This window comes from Marmota monax, unplaced genomic scaffold (genome assembly GCF_021218885.2).
Source record: "Marmota monax isolate L192 unplaced genomic scaffold, Marmota_monax_Labrador192_F-V1.1 WCK01_AAM20220418_F8-fsc00021, whole genome shotgun sequence".
In the NCBI taxonomy this organism is placed as follows: Eukaryota; Metazoa; Chordata; class Mammalia; order Rodentia; family Sciuridae; genus Marmota; species Marmota monax.
This window is the reverse complement of record NW_026695228.1, coordinates 27325039-27350451: the sequence shown is the minus strand read 5'-3', so window position 1 is coordinate 27350451 and position 25413 is coordinate 27325039. Positions and strand designations below refer to the sequence as shown.

The window sequence follows — 25413 nt, the reverse complement described above, 5'->3', positions numbered from 1 at the left end:
TACCTAGTTCAAATTATCTCTCATTTGTGCTGACTTCCATCATGGAATTCCCAATCTGCCCTGAACTTGGAAATTAAGAAATATCTCTTTGAATCTTACCAGCTGTATCCCATTTGATGTATCTGACCAAAACACATCCTGCTGAAGTGCTGTCCCTTTGGTTTGAAGGTGCATCTCCCATTCTGCAGTAAAAAAGAAAAACATACAAGGTTTTGAAAGAAAATAATAAATCTCAATTGTATTCATATTAAACATGTTAAGTTTGAGTAGATGACCTGTCTAAAATTTGGCAATCATAAGTATATAGGACCAATATATAGAAATTTATTAACAATTTGTCCTACAAAAATTAAATCTAAAAAAATTAAGGGGCTGGATTTGTGGCTCAGCGGAAGAGCACTTGCCTAGCACGTGCGAGGTCCTGGGTTTGATCCTCAGCTACCGCATAAAGATAAATAACTAAAATAAAGGTATTGTGCCCAACTACAATAAATAAATAAATAGACAAAAATAAAGATAAAAAAAATTAGATGTAATGAACAGAATTAAATATCAGAGAAGGAAAGCAGGAAACATGTGCAACCAAAAACACCATACACTCCCTAGATGTGGTGGCACATACCTGCAATCCCAGGAACTCCAGAAGCTGAGGAAGGATAATTCTAAGTTAGAGGCCTCCCTCAGCAACTTAGAGGGGCTCTAAGCAACTTAGTGAGACTCTGTCTCAAAATAAAAAAGAGGGATATGTAGCTCAGTGGTAAAGTCACCTTGGTCTCAATCCCCAGTACAAAGGAAAGGAAAAAAAGGCTGGACAAAGTAAGGGACTAAGGGAGCATGGGAAGTTGAAGATATCCCAGAACTTACAAGTCCAAGAACCTCAGTTTTCAAATTGAAGGTATTTTTTTTTAAATCTTTTTTTTTTTTTTTTGTAGTTGTAGATGGACAGAATGCCTTTATTTTATTTGTTTATTTTATGTGGTGCTGAGGATCGAACCGAGTGCCTCACACATGCTAGGCAAGCACTCTACCACTGAGCTACAGCCCCAGCCCCTGAAGGTATTTTTTAAGAAGTTTCCTCATACTTCAAAGCTTATAAATGACACAAAATATTTTTTATAAATACTTACCTTGAAGAATGCCTCGTTCTACTATTGTCAACTGCACTTCTTCCTCCAACCAAGAAATCAGGCTGGGTTTCAACAGCTGACGTCCTATACACAGGGAATCATACATTAATGGTGACACTCATGTGTGATAAACCTTCCCATGATAAGTTAACATTTTTTTTTTCCTTTTTTGGTACCAGGGATTAACTCAGGAGCACTCAACCATGAAGCCACATCCCCAGTTCTATTTTCTGTATTTTATTTAGAGACAGGGTCTCACTGAGTTGGTTAGCATTTTGCTGTTGCTGAGGCTGGCTTTGAACTCTCAATTCTCCTGTCTCAAGACTCCTAAGCTGCTAGGATAACAGGCTTGTGCCACCATGCCTGGCCAGTAAACTACATTTTTATGAAAAGGATTTCAATTATTTCTAAACAGCTCAAAATAAAATACTCATGCTTTGGAAGTCCTGAAGAGATCAGTTTTGTCTGATCCCTAAAATCCTCATTTGGTCTTCACTCATATAGAAACCACTTAAAAATTGTAATACTCCTAATGTCTTAGGCATTAAATAAATATTGTGCTGTTTAACTAATATCAAAAAACCCACCAAGACATTTCTTTCACAAGGATATAATAGAAGCGCAGAAAGGTCCTCATTCTCAAACAAAAACATTTGCAACAGTGGTTCCTAAGTTCAGATTGCTTTTTTTAATTCCAGGGGCTGGGGATGTGGCTTAGTGGTAGAACGCTTGCCTAGTATGTGTGAGGCACTGGGTTCAATTATCAGCATTGCATATAAATAAATTAAATAAAGGTATTATGTTCATGTAAAACTAAAAATTTTTTAAAGTAATAAAAGTAATAAAATTCCACTCTACATTATTAAGTTCAGATTTCATGTTGAAGAACTGTTAAAACATGAGCGACAAAGACAAAATCTCAAAAGGGACTTTTTAAAAAATATTTTGTTTTTAGTTGTAGATGGATAAACAACTTTATTTATTTTTATGCGGTGCTGAGATCAAACCCAGTGCCTCACACGTGCCAGGCAAAGCACTGTACCATTGAGCCACAACCCCATCCCTAGAAGGTATATTTCTCTAATACAATGATAGTGATGCTATTGATCCTAAAGATATCTGGTTGAGAATAATCATAGTAGATTAAGGGACTGGGTCTCTATTACTTTCCATCATACCACTGTATTCTAGCTGATACCACTAATCCTGGAATGCAGTTATTACAAATTACAAAATATATTTCTATTTCTGAAAGGCTACAAAAAATGATGGCAGTCTTACCTACTGTAGACAAGTTCTGGAAGTTCTCCAGCATCACATCTTTATAAAGGTTTCTCTGAGTTGGGTCCAGTGAAGTCCACTCCTCCTGGGTAAAGTCCACAGCCACATCTTCAAAGGTCACCGAATCCTAAAGCACCACACACATGAGGTTTGAGGCAAGTAACATCTCTACCCAATATTCAATGGTGAATGAGAAAGTGACACCAATATTCACATAGGATGGTTAGGTCTTCCATATTCTATCCCAGGTTCAGAGGTCCTGAGAAACCTCTCTATTCACACTTATTCACTGTGGATCTACTCCAATCATATGGTTTTTGTACCTCTTACACATAAAACTTCTCTCTCCACAAACAGACTGGGAGTTTTCTCATTTTATTTCTCCATTGTAACATACTCCTGAAGCATACTACAAAGACTCAATAAATCAAGTTATAGAAATTCTTTGAAAAAAGACACTTTTATTTTCCTTACTATCTGTTAGAACACTGGAAAAAAATGAAAGTATCTAATAGGCACAAGGGAACTTAATATTCATGATAATAAAAAAATACTGAAAAAATTTCAGGTTAATCCCTCACCAATATTAGTGTGTCTTTCTGAGGGAAATTCAACTAAAACCTTAGTCTTCACATAGATCTTTTTCCCTCTGAAAAACTCTGCAGACAGGTCTACCTACAAGGAAATGTGTCTTCCTGGTCAGTCTATTTTGTCATTTGGGGGATGTAAACAATAAGTTTGACAGCAAATTTGGATATCCCTAATTCATCATTACCAGATTTAGTGTTCTAAGGTACTGTGTTCTCTAGTGTGAAATCTGTTTCCCTCAAGTATCTTTCCATATCCTGACATCCAATAATGGAGTACCCAATCTTACCTGAATGTGTAAAACAGTAAATACACTTTTATTAAACTTACTAGTTGTATATCACTGGAGGTATGTTCAGTCAAAAAATTCTGCTGAAGTGCTGAATCTTTGGTTTTTAGTTGCATATCCAATTCTGAAATCAAACCAAAATAATAACAATAATTTAGGTTTAAAGAAAGAAATAGCAAGGCTGGGGTTGTGGCTCAGTGGTAGAGCGCTTGCCTCATACATGTGAGGTACTGGGTTTGATCCTCAGCACCACATAAAAATAAATAAAGATATTATGTCTATATATATCTAAAAATATATGTATATTAGAAGAAAAAGAAAGAAATAGCAGATTAAAGGAGTTAAAAATAAATCTTTGGGATGAGGCATGCCTATAATCCCAGTGGCTCAAGAGACTGAGGCAAGAGGATACCAAGTTCAAGCCAGCCTCAGCAACTTAGCAAGGCCCTAAACAACTCAGTGAGACCCTGTCTCAAAATAAAAACTGGGGATGTGGTGCAGTATTAAGTGCACTGGGTTCAATCTCTTGTACCAAAAATAAAATAAGTCTTGCCAGGCAGGGTGGGGCATGCCTGTATTCTCAGTCACTAGGGAGGCTGAGGCAGGAAGATCACAAGTTCAATTCAGTAAGACCCTCAGCATCTTAGGACAGTCTCAAAGTAAAAATAAAAATAAAAATGAACTGGGAGTATTTGATGTTCAGATCTTCTGTACTTTCTGTCCTGATGTTCTGTGAGCTCATGAAACATTTTTAAAATTTTTTTGTATAGACAGCATGCCCTTTTATTTTGTTTGTTTATTTTTATGTGGTGCTAAGGATTGAACCCTCACATGTGCTAGGTAAGTGCTCTTCTGCCCCTAGGCTATGGCCACAGCCCATATATTATTATTCTTTAGGGTCATCATTTTGAGGTATGTATTTTGATATTTGATGTTCAAATTTTTCTTCCTGGGCTGGGGTTGTGGCTCAGCGGTAGGCACTTGCCTTGCATGTGCAAGACCCTGGGTCCGATGCTCAGCACCACATAAAAATAAATAAGTGAAATAAAGGTATTGTGTCCAACTACACTAAAAAATAAATATTTAAAAAAATACATACATCAAAATGATGAACCTGAGTAATAATATGTTGTTTCACGAGCTCAAAGAACACTGGGACACACAGTAAAACATTCTGGAGTTAAAGATAACTTCTGAGTTCCCTTGCTATTGTTTCCAAATATAGTGAATCTGTCACTGATCAGGGCTGTTCTCCACAAACACTCACCTTGGAGAACTCCTGTGTGCATGGTCATCAACTCTTCCTCTTCTTCCAAGGAAGATGCAGGGCTGGGTTTGATAAGCGTCTGACATCCTGCACATGGGAAAAGATGCATTCACAAAAGAGATGATAAATCTTCCTATGATTCAGGTCTATAATTCTCATGAAAGCAGTGAAATTATTTCAAAGCCTTATCCCAAAGTTTGGTAACCTCAGACCCCCAAAGTCTTACAACAAAGTAAAACTAGTGACTCATAATTATTATAGTGCATGAGATTTAAGTGGAGGAATTGACAGACACAATGGACAACTAGAGTCTGAGTATGTCAAAGGTGGAAATCAAGACTACATTTCAACAACAGTAAATGATGCTAGTGAACCTGGACCTGGACAACATTTTAAGTAGGTTGGGGATACAGTGCAGTGATTAAGCATGTCAACAGCACATGTAAGACCCTGGATTTGGGGCTGGGGATGTGACTCAAGCGGTAGCACGCTCTCCTGGCATGCGTGCGGCCCGGGTTCGATCCTCAGCACCACATACAAAAAAAGATGTTGTGTCTGCCGAAAACTAAAAAATAAATATTAAAACACTCTCTCTCTCTCTCTCTCTCAAAAACAAAAAAAAAGACCCTGGATTTAACATATAGCATCACACACAGGGGAAAAAAAACGTGCCACAATAGATTAGAATGTATTGGGAGGGCTGGGGATGTAGCTCAGTGGTAGGCTGCTTGCCTAGCAGGCCCAAGGCCCTAAATTCAATCCCCAATAATGCAAAGTGAAAAAAAGGGGGAAAAAAAAAAGTATTAGGGAAGATTGTGTTTGCTAGTTCCCATTCACAGAGGTGACATTATGGATCCTACAGCACAGTAAATACTTTGCATATACCTATTCCGTATGAGGTTATAAGGAATGATGGCAGTCTTACCTACTGTGGCCAAGTTCTTACAGTTCTTCACTGTCACATCATTATGTGTTTTTCTCTGAGTTGGTTCCTCTAAAGTCAACTCCTCCTGGGTGAATTCCACAGCCACATCCTCAATGCTCACTGAATCCTAAATAATCACACACATTATGTCCTAAGCCAAGTAATATCTTCACCAATTTTCACAGGAGAATAAGGATGGTGGAACCAATGCCTATGCTGAGAGGTGAATTCCTTCACCTCCTACCCTTAGTCCATTCAATGGCCCTAAGGACTATTTTCTGTATCCACAGTCACTCACTATTCATCTACTCCACTCATATGGCTGTAATGGCACTTCTCAAACATGAACTTATCTCACCACAAGGCAAAGCCATTTATATTTTTTCCTCTTTTATTCCTGAGCACACAGCACACATTTGATAAACTGATAAATGAATAAAAGTATTCAAGAAAAAGACATTTTTATCTTCCTTATCTTTCAGAAGACAGCAAATTGAGAAACATGCATTTGGAACCACGGGAATCAAGATTACTTATTAATTACTAGAATATTGTAATGATTTTCAAGGTAATCCTTCACCTATGTGAAAAGCTTCATTCCTGGAAAAATTCAACCAGGGACTCAGTCCTTGTATGAGGCTTTATTTCCCTTAAGAAATCATGTGAGCAGAAAGATCAGTTAAGTAGAAGAAAGTAAAAAGAACAAGGGAAAGGAGAAGAATGGAAGGGAAAATACTGGGGACTGAATCACAGGAAATTATGTTCCATGCTTGTACAATTATGTCAAAATGAATCCTAATGTTATACTGCAAACCAGTAAGTGTAAGTAAACATACATCTAGTTGGTAGAAGCAGCCATGTCAGTTTATAGAATGAAAAACATTCATGATACCTGATCATTTCTCAGGCAATCAGCCACTAGACTTTCTTCCTCTGTCTCATCTTCATGACTATACACTGGGTCCACAGGTAGTAGACCTCCTGAAAAATAAGATAATCCAGATCTGACCAGAAGCCCACATTTACGTGATGACATCATTCCATCCTAATTCAAAATTCCCGTACAATTGAACACACTCAGGAAAATTCACAAACAGAATCTCTAGGAACATACAATGCCACAGCAATGCTGTATCACTTACACTCAGAAAAAAGGACAGTAAGCCATGCGCTCTTCAAGAAAAGAATCCTGGTCTCACTTCACAAGTTTCTTAACTTGAGCCCTCAGAAATGTGACTCTTCATTTCCCCATAGCAACTTTAGTCATAAACAAGATTATGTAATATCTCTTCCCTCAACACATACCAGGAGGCTGACATAAAACAGCCCTCTCTTGCTCTCTTTAGGACCTCAGTGAAAATCTAGCAACATGACTGTTCTGTCCCAGACCTCTGGCTTTGTATTGGGCAGGGGGTACCTAAAGCAGATTTTCTGAAAAACAGCAACAGGACTTACCATGGGACAAATTGGTAACATCCATGTTAGTCTGATCCTGAAATATTCGTGATCACTCTCTTCAGGGATTCCAAGGACACGTCAAGGTAACTTATGAATCTAAGTGAATAGTGGCAATACTTACTCCTCTTTAAATAGGGTTATTGGATTCCTGTTGATATCATTAATCAACAAATAATACTTAGTAATTATCAAACATTATACATTCTCTCTCCTAATGACAGCTCTCAATCTATCTAAAAATTGTATACCATATAACAAGATTAGTAACAACTGCCATTTATTGAGTAACCCCATTTTCAGTAAGTTACACAAGTTTTTTTTAAGAAAATATTTATTTTTATGTGGTGCTGAGGATCGAACCCAGGGCCTCACACGTGCTAGGCGAGTGCTCTATCACTGAGGCACAATCCCAGACCACAAGCAGCTTTTATGTACATGCATATATGCTAAATTATATATAGCTATTATTACTCTATTATTCAATTATTTCTAACAATCTCTCCCAGAAGATTATCATAATCACTAATGATGAAACCACCTAGATTCAGAAAACACAAATGACTGTTCTAATATCATGTAGTGAGGAAATGGTTAACCAGGACTTTGAAGTGGTTAACTGTGCCCCTAAAGTCTAATCCTCTGTGGTTATCATTATATTCTAAATTACAACCATATAAAGGATTCTGGAAACTGGTCCCTGATGTGTTTGTTAGCCTTTCATTGCTGTGACAGAATACTTGACATAAACAATTTACAGGAAGAAAGGTTTACTTTGGCTCAAGGTTTTAGAGGTTTCAGAGGTTTCAGTACAGACAGGTAGCTCCATTACTTTGAGTAGAACATCATGGCAGAACATGGAAATGCAAAGGAAAACTACTGAGCTTATGGCAGCCAGGAAGAAGTGGAGTAAGTGGGAGGGCAGATCAGAGTATAGTCCTCAAGGATACAATGCTAGTAACCAACTTCCTTCAACAATGCCCAACCTGCCTAGTTTCCACTTCTTAGTGGTCCGTTCAAACTATTAACCCATCAAATGGATTAATCTACTGATGAAATCAGAGCCTTCATAATCTAATAACTTCCAAAGTCCACCCCTGAACAGAATACATTTCAACTATTGCTTAGCCTCAGCAGAGTCTCAAACACTATGTTCTGACCTCTGCTTGGTGCTCAAGGCAGAGTAAAGAAAATATCTGGGGCTAGGATTGTGGCTCAGCAGTAGAGTGCTCGCCTAGCATGGGCGGGCCCCGGGTTCGATCCTCAGCACCACATAAAAAAATAAAAAGACATTGTGTTGTGTTCATCTACATCAAATAAATAAATAAATAAAATCTGCAAGGACAGCACCAAATTGAAGTTTGCCAAACTCCTGATAATTTGGTGGGTCTTATGAAAGAACCTTATAGTATTACCAATAGGTCTGTTTTTTCAATAGTTCTGCTTCTATTTTTTTCTTATTCCTTCATATAACCTTCTCTTTCATATTAAAAAAAATAAATAAAAATAAAAGATGCAATAAAGAACATCAACAACAGACTAAAGGGACAGAATAAAGAACCCATGATCTCTAAGACAGGGCATTAGAAAAATGTAGGGTCAAACGAGAAAGTTAAAAAAAAAAAAAACAAAAAAAAACTTAAGGTATTTATGGAAATGTAACAAAACAGCAAATTCTGATATACAGTACTTCAACAGGAAAGAGAAACAATGAGGTAGAAACAATACTGGGCTAACAAAGAACTTTTCTAGCACACATTAGCCCTCAGAAATGAAAGAGATGCCTTTACAACTGAATCCAATGATACAAAACAATCACAGAACAAATTTGGCAATCTAACAGCAATGAACAAATTTCTAGATAATAAAACCTACCAAAATTAAATGAGGGGCTGGGGCTGTAGCTCAGTCCCCCAGCACTTGCCTAGCATGTGTGAAGCACTGGGTTCAATTCTTTGCACCACATAAAAATAAAAACAAAACAAAATAAAGGCATGTTGTTAATCTACAACTACAAAAAATTAAAAAAATAAAAAAGATTAAATGAAGAGGGCCGGATGTGGTGGTGCACGCCTATAATCCTAGTAACTAGGGAGATTAAGATAGGAGAATGGTGAGTTCAAAGCCAGCCTCAACAATTTATCGAGGCCCTAAGCAACTCAGTGAGACCCTATCTCTCAATAAAATACAAAATAGGGCTGGGGATAGGGCTCAGTAGTTGAGCCCCCCTGGGTTCAATCCCAGTAACAAAAAAGAAAGAAAAAGATTAAATGAAGAAGAAACAAAATACAAGTGGTTAAGCAAGGAGACTGAATCACTAATCAAAAATCTAACATCCAGGGGCCGCGGTGTAGCTAGAAATAGAACATTTGGGGGCTAGGGTTGTGGCTCACCGGTAGAGCACTCGCCTAGCACGGGTAGGACCTGGGTTCGATCCTCAGCACCACATAAAATGTATTGTGTTGTGTCCATCTACACCAAAAAATAAAAAAGAAAAAAAAAAAAAAAGAAATAGAACACTTGCCTAGTATGCCAGGGCCGGGACTCCATCCCCAGAACAACCAAAATAAAAATAATAATTATTATTACCATTGTCATCATTAACACTGTGACAATGATGATGATAATAATAATTAATTTACCAGCAAGGAACAGCCCAGATTCAGTGTCTTACAGCTGCACTCTACATACAAAATGTCTAAATAACTAATAGGAATCCTTTTCACACCCTTTGAAATACTGAAGAGCAAATAACTCCAAATTCATTTTATGAGGACAGCATTACTGTTATCAAAGTCAGATAAGGACAATATGAAAAAATAAAATTACAGACAAATATTTATGATTAATGCAGGTATAAAACTTTTCACCAAAATACTAAAACACAGCACATGGAATCATTCACAAAGAGGAAGTAAAATTTATCCCCGGGATAAATCTCAAATGCCCAAAACAACCTAAGGAATTTTCGGGGAGGGGGTAGGGATTGCGGGGGGTGGGATGAAGCCAGAGCCACACTAAATTAATTTGAAAAATCTACCACAAAGCTATAGGAAACAAAATTGCATACAGTGAAATAAAATTGTACCCACAGGATAATGAAACAAAACACAGTACCCAGAAGCACATCTATACATTTAACGTCAATTGATCTGCAGGCTATATATAGGATAAGGAGTTCAATTTCAAAATGAGTTACTATGGCCATTTTGAAAAACAGTACAAAGGTTTCTCAACGAATTAAAAATAAAGCTAGGTATGGTGGCACTAACCTATAGTCCCAGCAACTCACAGGAGGATTTCAAGAACAAGTCAGCCTCAGCAACTCATAGCGAGACCCTTAGCAACTTAGTGAGATCCTGTCTTTAAAAAAAAGGCTGGGGTGGCCGGGGTTGGGGTTGTGGTTGAGAGAGAGAGTACTTGCCTAGCATGCGTGAGGCACTGGGGTTCAATCCTTAGCACCACATAAAAATAAAATAAATATATTGTTTGTGTCCACCTATAACTAAAAAATAAATATAAAAAAAAAAGACTGGGGATGTGGCTCAATCATTGGTACCAAAATGAAAATAAAACTGCCATTTAATATAGCAATCCCTCTACTGGGTATATTTCCAAAGAATATGAAATCAGAACACCTCAGACATCTTGCATTCCCATTCATGCAACACTACTGACAATAGCTATTTCAACAATTCAAGTGTCCAAAAAAGAATGAATAGATAAAAGAAAATGTAATATATATACTCACTGTAGAATATTATTCAGCTTTAAAAAAGGAAATCTTTCCTTGGTGACAACATGGATAAACCTAGAGGGCATCATGGCAAGTGAAATGAGCCAGAAGCGGAAAGAAAAATATCAAATGACCTCAATATAAATGGGATTAAAAAAAACTGAACTCAGAAACAGTAAAATGGTGGAATGGTGGTTATCAGAGACTTGGAGGGAAGGAGTTTGGAGATACTAGGAAAGGATACAGAATTTATTAAATAAGAGGGTTAAATTCAAGAGACTTATTTTATATCACAGTGACTACAATGAATAGCAATATACTAGATACTGGAAAGTTGCTAAGAATAGATTTTTACATGCACTAACTATACGCACACACACAAAGTATGTGCAGTTATATACATTAAACAGCCAGTTCACAACACAAAAAGACATAAAATGTTCTATATGAAAAATACATGTACTGTTTAATTGTGAATCATAACAAACTAAAACTAGAAAAATAAATAAATAAATTTTAAAAATAAGGACAAAACATGTCTGATTTCCCCTTGCAGTAACAAAGGAGCAATACCAAATAAGAGTTTAATTGACTCTTATATATATACCAGGCAGTGAGGCCCTACTGAGAAGGCCCCTTATCAGAAGGTCTACATGGAATACATAATGTGGTCTCACTGGTGTTTTGATTATCCACAGTTTACAATCAGGAGGGCAAGAAGGGAAACACCTAGTGGTCTGCACCTCGTAGTCTGGACTAGATAATCACAAATCTTGCCCAAACCTATTTTTATACATTTTTATCTTGCCCCTACCACACTAAAGGCAAGAGGTCATGATGATCAAGGTTGTATATTCTCCGGGTCCTGATTAGCAACAGAGTCTCTCAGAAGTCATGGTATTGTTTATTTGATATGGAATCTATTTAAATATAAACTTTCATCTGAAAAAACAAAACTAGCCAGGTACAGCAGTAGACACCTATAATCCCAGCAGTTCAGGATGCTGAGGCAGAAGGATAGCAAATTCAAAGCCAGCCTCAGCAATTTAGTGAGGCCCTAAGCAACTAAGCAAGATCCTACCTCAAAATAAAAAATTTTTAAAAAAGGGTTAGGGTTATGGCTTAGTGATTGAGCACCCCTGGGTTCAATCCCAAGCACACCACCACCCCCACACACAAAAAAAAATTAAAAAATGAAAACAAAACTAAAAGCCCTTAGGCAGATCAAGAATGTGTATTCTCCAGGTACTTGCTCTTAGGTGGCAGAGTTAAGATCAACAGTTTATAAAAACAGGTCTGGACAAGATAAACAAATGCAGGAGATAATTCATTTTAGTCTAATTTAAAAGGAATTGTTTGTGGAGACCACTGTGTTTGTCAATTAGACTAATTATACAGGACCCACCAGGAACATAAAAGTTCCAATCAAATTATTTTCTAAAATCCTAGCAACTATAAATTATTTTGAAAAGTAAACAAGCTTATCTTAGTTATTACCAGTAATGTCTGTAATCCCAAAAAGGCTATTGTTGTTAACATCTAGTATTGTGGCCTCAATAATAAAAAGGCATGTGATTCTTACTTTCTACCTGTGAGATAAAAGATCCCAAAAGATAAAAGATTTGTTTTGTTTCCTGAGATCATCTTAAGCAATGTGTTGCTCAGCACTCTAGCACCAAGATGAATTCAAGTTTTGCCAGTTTCCTGGATCTTTGTCCTTTATTAGGGACAGTGGATAAAGGATGAGAAACAGCAATATTCTTCTAAGTTCAATTATGCATGACATTCAACAGTGCCATTCATATGGTCCATGAACTTCCAGTGCTATTCTCTCAATTAATCCTAAGGGGTTCTTAAAGCATCCAAAGATACAGAAAAGAGGTAATTTCTTCCAGTACTGTATTGTCTATTAAGGGACTGAAAAGAAGGAAAACACTTTCTCCTTTAAGTGAAACATCAGATCTAGATTTGGTTCCAGATGTCTGGAAAGACTACAATAGCAATGACAACTGTTGTGGGTACTGATGACCCAGAGCATAATGCACAGCGGGGGGGGGGGAGTACAGATAACGAACAGCTCTGGATCTCTGAGATCTTTTATTTCCAGGGAACCCAGCAGATAACCAGTCTTTGCTTATCTTAATGATATGTGGCAACTCCTTATATCAGAGCCTAGGGGCAACTAGATTATCATATATGATCCAGAAACTACAGAGGCATTAGAAGAGGTTACTAAAGCCTCTATAGTAAAAAAGTCCCTGATTATTTTAATTTATAATTATAACTTATTAAGTGAGGAATATGTTCCTACCAGAAGCAAAAAAGGACTAAAAAATATTATATATTAGTGTGACAACTGAATGTTGTTCTGGAGGAAGACATTATCAGTATTATATCATACCTGTGGTCCTGGAGAAAGGGGGCTACAATGGAGGTATTATCTCCAGAGACTGTGTGTGATAAGAAAGGTGTTGAGGTACCTCAGGACAGCCTTCCAAGGTCTGACCAGACAGCACGCCACTTCTGGGAAGCTGTTAAAACAGGAAATGAATGGAATATTAATCAAAGTATAAAAAAAAACAAAATACTTACCAACTATTATTGCACAGAATCAGTAATCTTAATATTATTGAAAGTTGACTATAGGAAGCTTTATGAATGGAATCACAGCATTTAAGACTTCAGTACTTGATTATCAGTACCATTTACTTACTCATTTATTTCTGGATTTAAGAATAGGTAATGAAGACTGATCAAAAGGAGAAACAGTGGAGAAAGGTTTTATAATATTTTATCCTTGAAGACCATATATTAATTGATTTTGGGTCATATGAACTATCTTAATTAAGGCCCAGAGAGTTTCATGTGTTAAACCAAACATAAATGACAGGAATATACTTTAATTTGCTATATATTGAGCATACGTAGGGATGTTTTAAGGCAAAAAATACTGTTACTGTAAGAAAATTTAAAAAATAAGATCAAGTGTTGGGGAATGTACAGTGGTTGTCTAGCATGTTTTTGTTAAGGTCCTGTGTTCAATCCCATGTTGAGGAAGGAAAAAAAAAAAAGAAAACAAAAAAAAATGTAGTCAACCCTACAGTTAAAAGTGAAAGAATACCAATTTTTCCTCCATGTTGTGTAAGGTACATGTGTAGGGCTATAAAAGAACAATGTTTAAATTTAGGAAGATATCCAAGTATGACTATTGAGTGCCAATTTTCTTGTGTGTGTGGTACTTAGCATTAAACCCAGATCCTTGTGCATGCTAGGCACATTATGCATGAGCAAAACCCAAATAATGCCCTTTATGTAAACTTGGTATTTAATGAGACCAAATTATGAAACTTCTTTTAAATTAATGTGCCATAAATTTATTTCATATTATTTACACTAAAATATCTTAATGCATAGTAGAGCATGATGGCATGTGCCTGCAGTACCAGCTACTCAAGAGGCTAAGACACAAATAATCACTTGAGCCCAAATGTTCTAGACTAGTCTGGGCAGCATAGAGAGAATCTGTATCAAAAAATAAATCAATTACATATTCTAGAATGTATATAATCTACTTAATTTCCTTATATTTCTCTCATGATACCTATGGATTGGATATTTAATCACTAATCTACAGCTACCATTATCTTTGCTCAATCTGGCACTTACATAATATAATGTTCTTTTGCTATTCCCCTTGGGCTCAAATTGGATAAAGTGATTCTTTATCCCCACTTTTTAAAAATTTTATTTTAGGCATTAGCTACCTTAAGCCTAGGTATTTTGTCTCTGGCTGTTAAAGAGGAAGAATGGTGACTGCAGGTGCCAGGAACCTCTTGTCCCCCTCTCCCTAGGATGACCCTTGTCCATAAGATAATTATTTCCACTGGAAATCCATATGCAACAAAATGAAACTGAATCCCTTTCTCTCGCCATGCACAAAAGTTAATTCAAAATGGATCAAGGAGCTTGATATCAAATCAGAGACGCGCCGTCTGATAGTAGAAAAAGTTGGCTATGATCTACATACTGTGGGGTCGGGCTCCAAATTCCTCAATAGGACACCCATAGCACAAAAGTTAATAACTAGAATCAACAAATGGGACTTACTCAAACTAAAAAGTTTTTTCTCAGCAAAAGAAACAATAAGAGAGGTAAATAGAGAGCCTACATCCTGGGAACAAATCTTTACTCCTCACACTTCAGATAGAGCCCTAATATCCAGAGTATACAAAGAACTCAAAAAATTAGACAATAAGAGAACAAACAACCCAATCAACAAATGGGCCAAGGACCTGAACAGACACTTCTCAGAGGAGGACATACAATCAATCAACAAGTACATGAAAAAATGCTCACCATCTCTAGCAATCAGAGAAATGCAAATCAAAACCACCCTAAGATACCATCTCACTCCAGTTAGATTGGCAGCCATTATGAAGTCAAACAACAACAAGTGCTGGCGAGGATGTGGGGAAAAGGGTACACTTGTACATTGCTGGTGGGACTGCAAATTGGTGGAGCCAATTTGGAAAGCAGTATGGAGATTTCTTGGAAAGCTGGGAATGGAGCCACCATTTGACCCAGCTATTCCCCTTCTCGGTCTATTCCCTAAAGACCTAAAAAGAGCATGCTACAGGAACACTGCTACATCGATGTTCATAGCAACACAATTCACAATAGCAAGACTGTGGAACCAACCTAGATGCCCTTCAATAGATGAATGGATAAAAAAAATGTGGCATTTATACACAATGGAGTATTACTCTGCATTAAAAAATGACAAAATCAGAATTTACAGGGAAATGGATGGCATTAGAGCAGATTATGCTAAGTGAAGCTAGCCAATCCCTAAATAACAAATGCCAAATGTCTTCTTTGATATAAGGAGAGTAACTAAGAACAGAGTAGGGTCGAAGAGCATGAGAAGAAGATTAACATTAAACAGGGATGAGAGGTGGGAGGGAAAGGGAGAAGGGAAATTGCATGGAAATGGAAGGAGACCCTCAGAGTTATACAAAAGTACATACAAGAGGAAGTGAGGGGAAAGGGAAAAATAATACAAGGGGGACAAATGAATGTCAGTAGAGGGGGCAGAGAGAGAAGAGGGGAGGGGAGGGGAGGGGAGGGGAGGGGGGATAGTAGAGGATAGGAAAGGCAGCAGAACACAACAGACACTAGTATGGCAATATGTAAATCAATGGATGTGTAACTGATGTGATTCTGCAATCTGTATATGGGGTAAAAATGGGAGCTCATAACCCACTTGAATCAAAGTGTGAAATATGATATATCAAGAACTATGTAATGTTTTGAACAGCCAACAATAAAAAATTAAAAAAAAAAAAAAAGGTAATTATTTCCCTTCTCCTTTTACCCTCATGCACAAAATCTTCTTTTCTCTCCACTGTTAATATCTTTTCCCTTTGTCTAACATATCTCACAAACTCCTGATGGACCTGAGCAGTTAAATCAGTCTCCCTCTCTGGAGGGTCATTATCAGTTTTAGAGGGTCTGCAGACCACACCTAGAGATCAGTTAAGAGAGCAATACTGGCCTAAATTTGTTAATTTTTTTTAATAATTTACAGCAATAGACCTGTTACCTCACATGATTTCAGAAACATCTTCAAGTGGAGAGAGATCCAAGTGCTCTTTCCCTCCAAATTCACTTTTTTTTTTAAATTTTTACAGTGAGTCACCAACCTGGTCACCATGTATGCGATCTGCCATAACCCATGGGTGGGAGCGTAAAGAGCAACATCAACAAGGGATATACCAGAGAATTATTCATTGCCATAGGAACAAGATTCTTCCTCACCAGAATAAAGTTCTAGATGTGGCTCTGCTTTTCTACTGGTTATATTTCTGCTAGAACCCACCTGCACACTCAAATGCTTTACCTATAACCATGGCACTCACAGCCTTCTTTCTCATCAAAAAACTCTTTTCACTGCCATGTTCATGCCATCAAGTGGTTTTATCATACACTGTCACTCATAAATAGTTTATCTGAATGAAAGGTAGAATGGCTTATTGAACATTCACTTACAGGGCCAAATGGAAGAGACTACTCTAACAGAAGGGATTCCATCTCACAGAACAGGTTATATGCTTTGAATCAGAGTTTCACATGGTACTGTTTCCCACAGACAAAATGCCCTGGACCAGGAATTGATGGTAAAAGTGGAATTGTTCCTTAAACTATTTTTGCTTCCAATGCCAGCAATTTACAAATGCTTCAGGTCTGAAGATCTTAGTTAGGAATGCTTCCCAAGGAAACACAATTACATCTTAGTACACTGGAGGTTGAGATTGACACCTGGCCATTTTGGGCTTCATATGGCAATAAACCAAGAAACAAACAAGTTTAAAAACAGATAATGGGTGGGGGGAGTAATCTATTGGCAGAATTAATTAATCTCAAATACCAAAGGGAAAATGTAGCACTACCACACAACTGGAACAAGATGGAAGTGTACAAACCACAAGGACTTCTAAACTGCATAGAATAAGCTGATAGAAAATTACAACTGAAAAAGGCAGGATAAGGGAGGACATGGACTCTTGGGGAATAAGGTTTTGAGTGACTCCACCAGGTACACAGAGCAGTTGAAATTCTGACTCATGACAGCATAACAGGAAATATAAATATGGTCATAAATGAAATGAACTATAAACTACAGTCTTGAGACCAATTACAGTTTTGTGTTTTTTTCTTTCCTTGTCCTAGGTATGTCTTTACTAACAAACTAATAATTGCTATATTGTATACATGTATAAAATATGTAACAACAAATCTCATCATTATGTATGACTATAGAGCATCAATAAAAAATGTCAAAGAAAAAATAAAAATGAGCAAAAGAAAAAAATAACCATTCTTTTTCCTAATTTTATATACATGAGAGATTAAGTTTATAATATTATCTTCAGTTATCAGAATATTCAGTGAGGAAGTAAATTTGAGGAGTAATTAACATGGTTTGGGGGGTAGACACAATGACTATAGGACTACGCATTTTTCACTCTTTGGAGAAGAATTGAGTTTTTTTTTTTTTTCCTTTTTATCTTCTTAAGCAGAAATATGATACCTGTTTAATTATTTTGAGGACTATCCAATGTGTGCAGAATGGATGGTAAACAGCCAAAGAATGGACTGTGCTCATCAATTTATCTCAGCTCCAATTTCATTTTCAATACCTGCTATGGAATAAAAGACCATATTTTCATTTTAAGTTTAACTTAAAACCATATTTTCATATGTACAATAACAGATGTTATGCTTGAATATAAAGGGTGTCATAAACTTCATCTACTCGCTACCTTAGCATCCCTTTATATCTTCAGATAAGCTATTTGAAATCTAGTCATGCTGGGCATGACGGCACACATCTATAATCTGAACTACTCAGGAAGCTTATGCAGAAGGATCACAAAATTGAGGCGTAAGACCCTGTCTCAAATAAAAAAGGGCTGGGATATGGTTCAGCAGTAGACCACCCCCTTGTATGGTGAAGGCGTTCCCAAATCATTCCTGCCACCTTTGGCCTAGTTAAAGCTTCTCCCCTGTGTTGTCATTGACTACATGGTCTCTTCCTTCAACTGATGAAAAAAGCAACACATCAAGCTGCTAACACCAGAGTGACTTAAGAAAGTCAATCTTCAAATGGTATTTTCTCTACATTAGTCAATCCACAACCTCAGCGGGAAAGTCTGAAGGACAATGCCCACAGACCTTAATAAAGCAGAGTTCCAAATGTCCTTTCTCTCTCAATCCCTACCCCACTATTGAGAACTCTATTGTTTCTGTACTTCTCCAAGGCTCTTAGGGGCAGCTTTTTGTTTTTAATTTTTTTTCCCTGTAGTTATACTCAGACAGAATGACTTTATTTATATATTTTTATGTGGTGCTGAGGATCAAACCCATTGCCTCACACATGCTAGGCAAGCGCTCTGCCCGAGCTACAGCCCCATAAATGTTTCTGCTATTTCATGTGTTTTTTCTGCTGTCTCCTATATTATATCTCACTTGACCATGATGTAAGTCTCCTGTTCTGGATAGGGCTAGAATTTATAGCCACTCTGCAGGGAGAGACCTCCAGACCCAAATAGAAAAATACAGCAAGACGTAGCAAATTGAGTATGGTCACACCCATGAGGGACACAAAAATAGACTTCTCTTGCCTTACCACATGATTCTCCCATGAAGCTAATACCATTTTGTAAGGCTCCATGGCTCACTGAGTTATGCCTGCACTGCTGTGTATTGCTGTTTTTCTCTACTGAATAATGCCAAAACTCCCCTCCCTAATTTGGAAGGAGTCAGACAGTCTAAGGGACCTTTGGGAACAACTGCTAGCCATAATAGGACAAGAGGGGCAACCACAGTCAACAGCCACTCCTAGTAGTGGTCAGAGTGAAACCAACTATATTCTGAAGGCCTTATTTGGTTGATTGACTTGTCACTGAGAAGCAGAAGGGGAAGGTAGGCAGTGGGTAAATATGAGAGCCAGCAGAGTGCTAGAGGGAGACTGGCATTCTAACTGCCCATTGCACTGGGGATGGAATATTCTATGAAGGTGACTATACCTCCCAGCCTGATGAGGCACCCCCTTTACAAGGGAGACGATAGCACCTCACTAGCAATGGTCCACTGGGATTTGCGAACCCTGTCCTTTATACCTGTTGCTCTACACCCCTAACACCTTACAGAGGTCTAGAGGGACACACTAGAAAGAAAGGTGAGAGCCTACAAACGGGGTAACAGAAACAACTAATGGAGACCGTTGATCCTGGGCCATTTGAAGTACCCAGGAGTTTCTCAGGTAAAAACAAAGGGGATTAAATCTTTTAGGTAATTAAAGATTTATTGATCTTTATGATTCAAGTCTTCCAAAGATTTTATTTAAAAAGAAAAAAATATATAAAATAAAAGAGAGAGAAAAAAAAAGAGTAGAAGGACTGATTGTCTTAAGGTCTGACTATCCCAGAGGGACAACTGAACCAAAGCACTAGGTTCTGTGACCACCACCCTCTTTCTTCCTCTTATCAACAACAGACAGAAACCAAGAACCACCATTTCAGACAGCTCAAAGACTTAAAACCAAAAAGTTTTAAAAGCCTTGGGCTTTAGGCAGCACCAGTCAAAAAAACAGAAAGGAAGGAAAAACAGAGGGAAAACTTTAAACATTTAATACTGAGTAAATACCAAATGCCAGGACTAACCAATGGAAGATTAGTGATTTAAGGAAAAAAAACACAAGATGGGGGCGGGGGGGTTAATTAAACATTTAAGTTTAACATTTGCTAAAGTGCACCAATTAAAATAATTATATGGATTACTAAATCTAGAGGTCAAATTATGGTTATACCTGGGGTTCCCACTAACTTTAAGTATTATACCCTTTAAAACTAGAGTAAATATGGAGGAAAAATTAGGCATCCCTAACTTTAACTTGAGCCTTGCTTAAATTTTCCAGTCATAGGACCAAATGTTTCATATTGAGAATAAACCCTCTAATACAAGAAATAATCACAAACTAAGAAGTAAGACTTTGACACAGATTTGATTAATAAAATGAGACCCCTCGATACCCAGATAAAATAGTTAATACAACTCAATGTTTTAAGTTATAGGGGAGGCTGAGGTTATAGGTCAGTGGTAGAGTGCATCCCTCACATATGTGAGGGACTGGGTTCGATCCTTAGCACCACATAAAAGTAAATAAAATAGGGGGTTGAGGCTCGGTGGTCGAGCGCTTGCCTAGCATGTGTGAGACCCTGGGTTTGAGTCTCAGCACCACATATAAATAAATAAAATAAAGGTCCATTTCCAACTAAAGTAAATATATATTTTAAAAGATTAAAAAATAAATAAATACAGATATTGTGTCCATCTTAAAAAAATAGGGCTTCAATGATTAAAATTTGCATAATACACAGTTTGTGAGAGGGTGATTACCTCCATTGCTCTTCCATTCAATACAATTGTTTCTTCTTCTTAATCTGAAATAAAGACTGTTAGTTCTTCCAAGGCTTCTAATGCAAGAAATTGCCCCTCTCAGCTTCATGGTATTGCCATCAAAACTAATGACTGGCCACCAACTGGTATCTCCTGGAAATAAAGACTCCAATATATCCTGAGCCTGTGACCCTATAATACCCAAAGGTCACAGAAACAGGACAGAGCTTCATACTGCTACTTAGGCCTCCTTAAGACAGGGTAGAACCAAAACTAAATCTTCTAGTATACTCCACCTATAGGAGAAGAGGGTTTCCTCTGACTTCAGTCCCTTGCCTGAGGCAAGGGTGCTAGAGGAGGTGACTCCTCCTCGAGACTCACTGATAATCTGAAAAGCCCCTTGGGATCAACTGAGTGAAAAGTAACTGGAATTCAGAGACTTCATTACAAAAGGGCACTACTAGCTAGGTGCAGTAGCACATGCCCGTTAGCCCAACAACTCAGGAGGCAGAAGCAGGAGGACCACAAATTCAAGTTCAGTCTGAGCAACTTAATGAGATCCTCAGTAACTTAGCAACAAGCTCTCTCAAAATAAAAAAGGGCTAGGGATGTAGCTCAGTGGTAAAGAGCCCATGGGTTCAATCCCTGGGGGTAGGATGGGGGAAAGGAACTACTGACTATCGTATATGCATTTTAAAGGAGAGTTGTTGCTTTCCATTCCTCAGCCAGGATGGTCCTAATTAAAATCTAAACCCAAGAAGCAACACAGCTGGGCAAATGCCAGGCAGTCATCTTGGCTCTGGATACCCTGGATACCCTTGATCATTAAAACCCCATCTTTTTTTAAGAAACCCAAGGAACTTAACAAAAAGGCAGAGACCCACCCACAGATCTCATCATCTCTCACTCCCCTCTGGCTGACTAAGCACCATGGTCATCTACAAACTTCCCAAAAGTCCTCCAGGGAACACCTCTCTCACAGTAATTAAGATGCTTCTATTATATTAGATGTTTACTGTGCTGCCTCCCTTGTGTCTCAACTAACCAACACAAAAGAACCCAACTCTCCCAGTAAAGACAGGGCTATAACTATGACCATTCTCCAGAGATACCACAAGACCAAATAAGAGGAATGTGTAAGGGGTAAATGGATGGACATCACAAAAGGAAGGAAACTTTACCTTCTGGATATAACTGCTGCATGGTAGTCAGCAGTGTCCAAGTGCTATGCCCATGCCATGAGCCCAGAACACATTCCTTAGATGACCATCAACCCCTGACCCAGTTACCAACATCCTACTGACCTCCTACTATGGAGCCCATGTGCTCAAAGGTATCCCACTAGCAGAGGTACTCTCTGCAAATATGCTAACATAGTTGATGACTTGTTTCCCAACTCTGGATGCATGCTGCATGTTGACCCAACTTATTTTGTACATCAGACACAATAAGCTTGTGCCCCAGTAGTATTCCCCTTGACCCTCCATAGACAGACACATGATGGGCCTGGCACTACCAGATAGGTGGCATCCAAACTCCCACTGCCTACCAAACTCATTTGAAGGGTTCCCTGTGATATGTATCACAGCTCTCCAAAAGAAAACACTTTGTGTGGGAAGCCACTATGAATGACTCTCCAGTCCTGAAGCAAGAGCCTCTGACCAATCACTACATTTCATGGTGACTTGGGCGTTGTCCCAGATCAGGAAGTAAAAGACATGTCCTTCAGATGTAGGTGTCACCCCCTGAGGTTAAGTTACACTCAACTGTCCCTTGTAACCCAGCCCCTTCTGGCCTTTTTTTGGATAGAACTTTCTAAAGAACAAGAGTCCCTGCAATAAAAGCCCACTTCCGAACGTGCTCGCTCTCTCTCACCAGCCTCTCGTGACTTACTGTTGCTCTCCCTTTTGGGGAGCCTGAGGCCGAGAGTGGAGAAGCTATCCTGAAGCTTGTTTTAAGGTAAAGTGTGTCTGTTTTATTTGGTGTCCCTGAAAATTCACATGAGCGACTTTAAGTTCAGCTGTCCACACATGTCAAGGAGAGCAACTATGCAGTCAGGGGCAGAGGTATGCACCTGTAATCTCAGCTACTCAATACACTGAGGCAAGAAACTTGTGAGTTCAAGGGAGAAGTGTCCCAATTCCCTAATATACAAAAACGCCAATAGCGCTGGCATTGTTTTAATCTTGCTTAATCTATGTAATAACCATCTCTGGACATAAGTAACCCAGCAAACTTTACCACCCAATAGGTTACAACTATACTATGGCTGACATGCCTTCTTATGACCTCAGTGATCTCTACCAACTGGCACAGAGAATATAGGCCTTTCCTGAGGAGTCACGTAATAAGAACCACAGGTAGCCTCTAGAAGCTAAGATCACCCTCCAGATGACAGCATCCACTATGTCCTATAGTTCTAAGAAAATGAATTTTGCCTACTAGTGAGAATGCAAATATTCTTCCCTGATTAAGCTTTCCCAATTAAGCTAACTGTAACCCAACCAATGACTTGATAGCAGCTAGGTAAAATCTTGAACAGAGGATCTACCTACACCATGCCTGGATTCCTGGATATGCCTAGATATTACACATTATTCTTCAATTGTCAGGCAGCAATAGAGAACAAATACATGTGTGTTATCTAAGGAGCTTTAAATCCCTGTCTTGGAGAAAGACAGACATTGTTTTGTTGCCTAGCTTCTTTTCACTCAAAACTTTGCAAAATTCACCCACATTTTTGCAACTACCTTCGGTTTGTTCTTTCTATTTGTGGAACAGTCTTCCATAGTATAAGAATACCACAATTTACCCATTATTCTGCTGGCCTTTTTCCATTTAGGGCTGTTTCATAAAATACAAGAATAAAAAGCCACTATTTTTATCTTGATATGCATGCACATGCATCCCTGTGTGACAGAGCATGCGTACATACAAAGTTAGCATATAGTCCTAACAGTTTTTGAAAGTCCTTTTCCAATAAACATGCATACCCTCACCAACTTATCTTCAGAATCCTCATTAATTATTTAACTATGTCCACTTAGCTCACTGGGACCCCTTTGTGGCTAAATGAAATCATGGTTATTAGAGGGATGGAGGGGACATTAAGGAGGTATTGGAAGTGAAATGAACCAAATTATGTCACATTCATATATGAAATACACCACAATGGAACCCATTATTCTGTATAATTATTATGCACCAATAAAAATTTTTCTAAAGAAAACAAAACACGGATATTGCAAAGTCATAAAACTCCTTCAGTGCTTACTGGCAACCAACACTGGCAGGGGAGTTTTCTGGTCACTTACCTATGGAGTGTGAATGTCTCTAAGGAGTCACATTAAGAGTGATTAACTCTAGACATTCAATCAGGAAAATGAAGGACAAGTTTGGATAGGAGTAAGAACACCAAGGTTGACTAAAAAACACTCAAGAGACTTTTGACTGTTTATAGACACAGACTTTCCAAATATAAATAATTAACAAGTGAATTTTCATAGTGAACTTTTTTCTCAATGGTATCACCGATGCGAATTCCTTGAATTAATTTCCTACTTATAAAAAAGTCATGCTTTATTTCATCTCAAATTACACCATTTCAATAGGTACCAGTTTTCTTGTCAGTTATATACTGAGTTGTATATTAATTTTCCCAAATGTAGAAAATTACTTTGGTGCCAAAACTGGAGTTAAGTCTTTGTCAATTCTCTTTTCTCTCTCTCTCTAGAGACTTAATCAGTTAATCCATTGTCTCCTGCTTCCTATTTTCTGGAAGAAAGCAAATAAGTTCAAATATGATAGTACTTTAGTGCAATAAAACCTCGTCCTTCCTACAGATCCGTTTTGAAGCTCCGTGGGGAAGCCCAGAGCAGAAAGTTCAAATGAAGAGAATGGGCTACAGATCCTTTCCGTCCTTTGGCAAAATGGTTTGTGGTCCGCTACCTATAGAACAGGTGCACCCTAGAGGTCTTTAAAAGAAGCTTTATCTTCCTGCCTAAATGTGTCAAAAATATACTCCACACAAAGACAAAGCCCAATTGAAAGACAAAAGAAGTCCTGTGGAGACAACTTACACCAAGCACTCACTGGAACGCGCCGGGGTCGCCAGGTCCGCGCGGAAGGGGGATGTTATGCTGCCCTCGACAGCGGAAGTTCTTTTCCTTCTGGAAAAAAAAATTTTTTTTTTCAAAAGATTACTTTAAAGGCTTTTGAGGAAAAGCGCACAATGTTCGAAACGAGGACGCGCCCTTCAGAATTATGTCGAAACGGCCCCTGGCGGGACCCTCCGAACCACGGCCACCGGCCTGTAAGACCCGGCCGCAACCGGAGGACCCGCGACCCCGGCGGACGCGATCGGGAAGGGCCGGCCCTCTCTGAGAGGCTCCCCGACGGCCCGGAATAAACTCGAACATTCCCTGGACCCTTCCAGCGGCTGACTGTCCCCTTACTCCACCTCGCCAAGGCCCCGTTAAGTGCACCACCACCAAGGAGAAAAGAACTTGGCCGCGCAGAGCTAGACCGGAAAAGACGGAGAGACATCTCACATCACTTCCGCTTCCAAGTTCTGGCCCGGAAGTCCCCGAGTTCGGCGTCGAACCACAGCCACGTAGGACCCTCTGCGGCAGAGAAACGTAGAAATTCTAGCTTCTTCCCATGGGGGCGGAGAGCCCTTAAGGTCAATTCTGAGCCTAACGCTGGGGACCAGAACAGGCGAGGCCGCGGCTGGTGGTTAGAATCAGGATTCTGGGCGAGGTGCATTCCCAGGGCGGAGTTGGAGGT

At 38.5% G+C, this 25413-nt stretch overlaps 1 protein-coding gene across 4 annotated transcripts in view; it reads right to left on the bottom strand.

The window, feature by feature from the left end:
- Nucleotides 1–25176, bottom strand: part of LOC124088043 (zinc finger protein 26) — a 31894-nt gene extending 6718 nt beyond the window's left edge. Inside the window, exons 1-12 of one of the 4 annotated variants that reach the window (XM_058576771.1) lie at nucleotides 25088–25176; nucleotides 24708–24797; nucleotides 13070–13199; nucleotides 10684–10743; nucleotides 6933–7031; nucleotides 6370–6458; nucleotides 5478–5604; nucleotides 4553–4639; nucleotides 3327–3409; nucleotides 2409–2535; nucleotides 1128–1211; nucleotides 100–182 (exon numbers count right to left, since the gene is read on the bottom strand). In XM_058576771.1, coding sequence (XP_058432754.1) covers nucleotides 100–182; nucleotides 1128–1211; nucleotides 2409–2535; nucleotides 3327–3409; nucleotides 4553–4639; nucleotides 5478–5604; nucleotides 6370–6458; nucleotides 6933–6957 — 705 coding nt within the window. In that variant the 5' untranslated portion in view covers nucleotides 6958–7031; nucleotides 10684–10743; nucleotides 13070–13199; nucleotides 24708–24797; nucleotides 25088–25176. Of the gene's footprint in view, nucleotides 1–99; nucleotides 183–1127; nucleotides 1212–2408; nucleotides 2536–3326; nucleotides 3410–4552; nucleotides 4640–5477; nucleotides 5605–6369; nucleotides 6459–6932; nucleotides 7084–10683; nucleotides 10744–13069; nucleotides 13200–24707; nucleotides 24798–25087 lie in introns of all 4 variants that reach the window. The other 3 variants (XM_058576770.1, XM_046437351.2, XM_058576772.1) reach the window with 3 other exon arrangements.
- Between the last annotated feature and the right edge of the window lie 237 nt (nucleotides 25177–25413).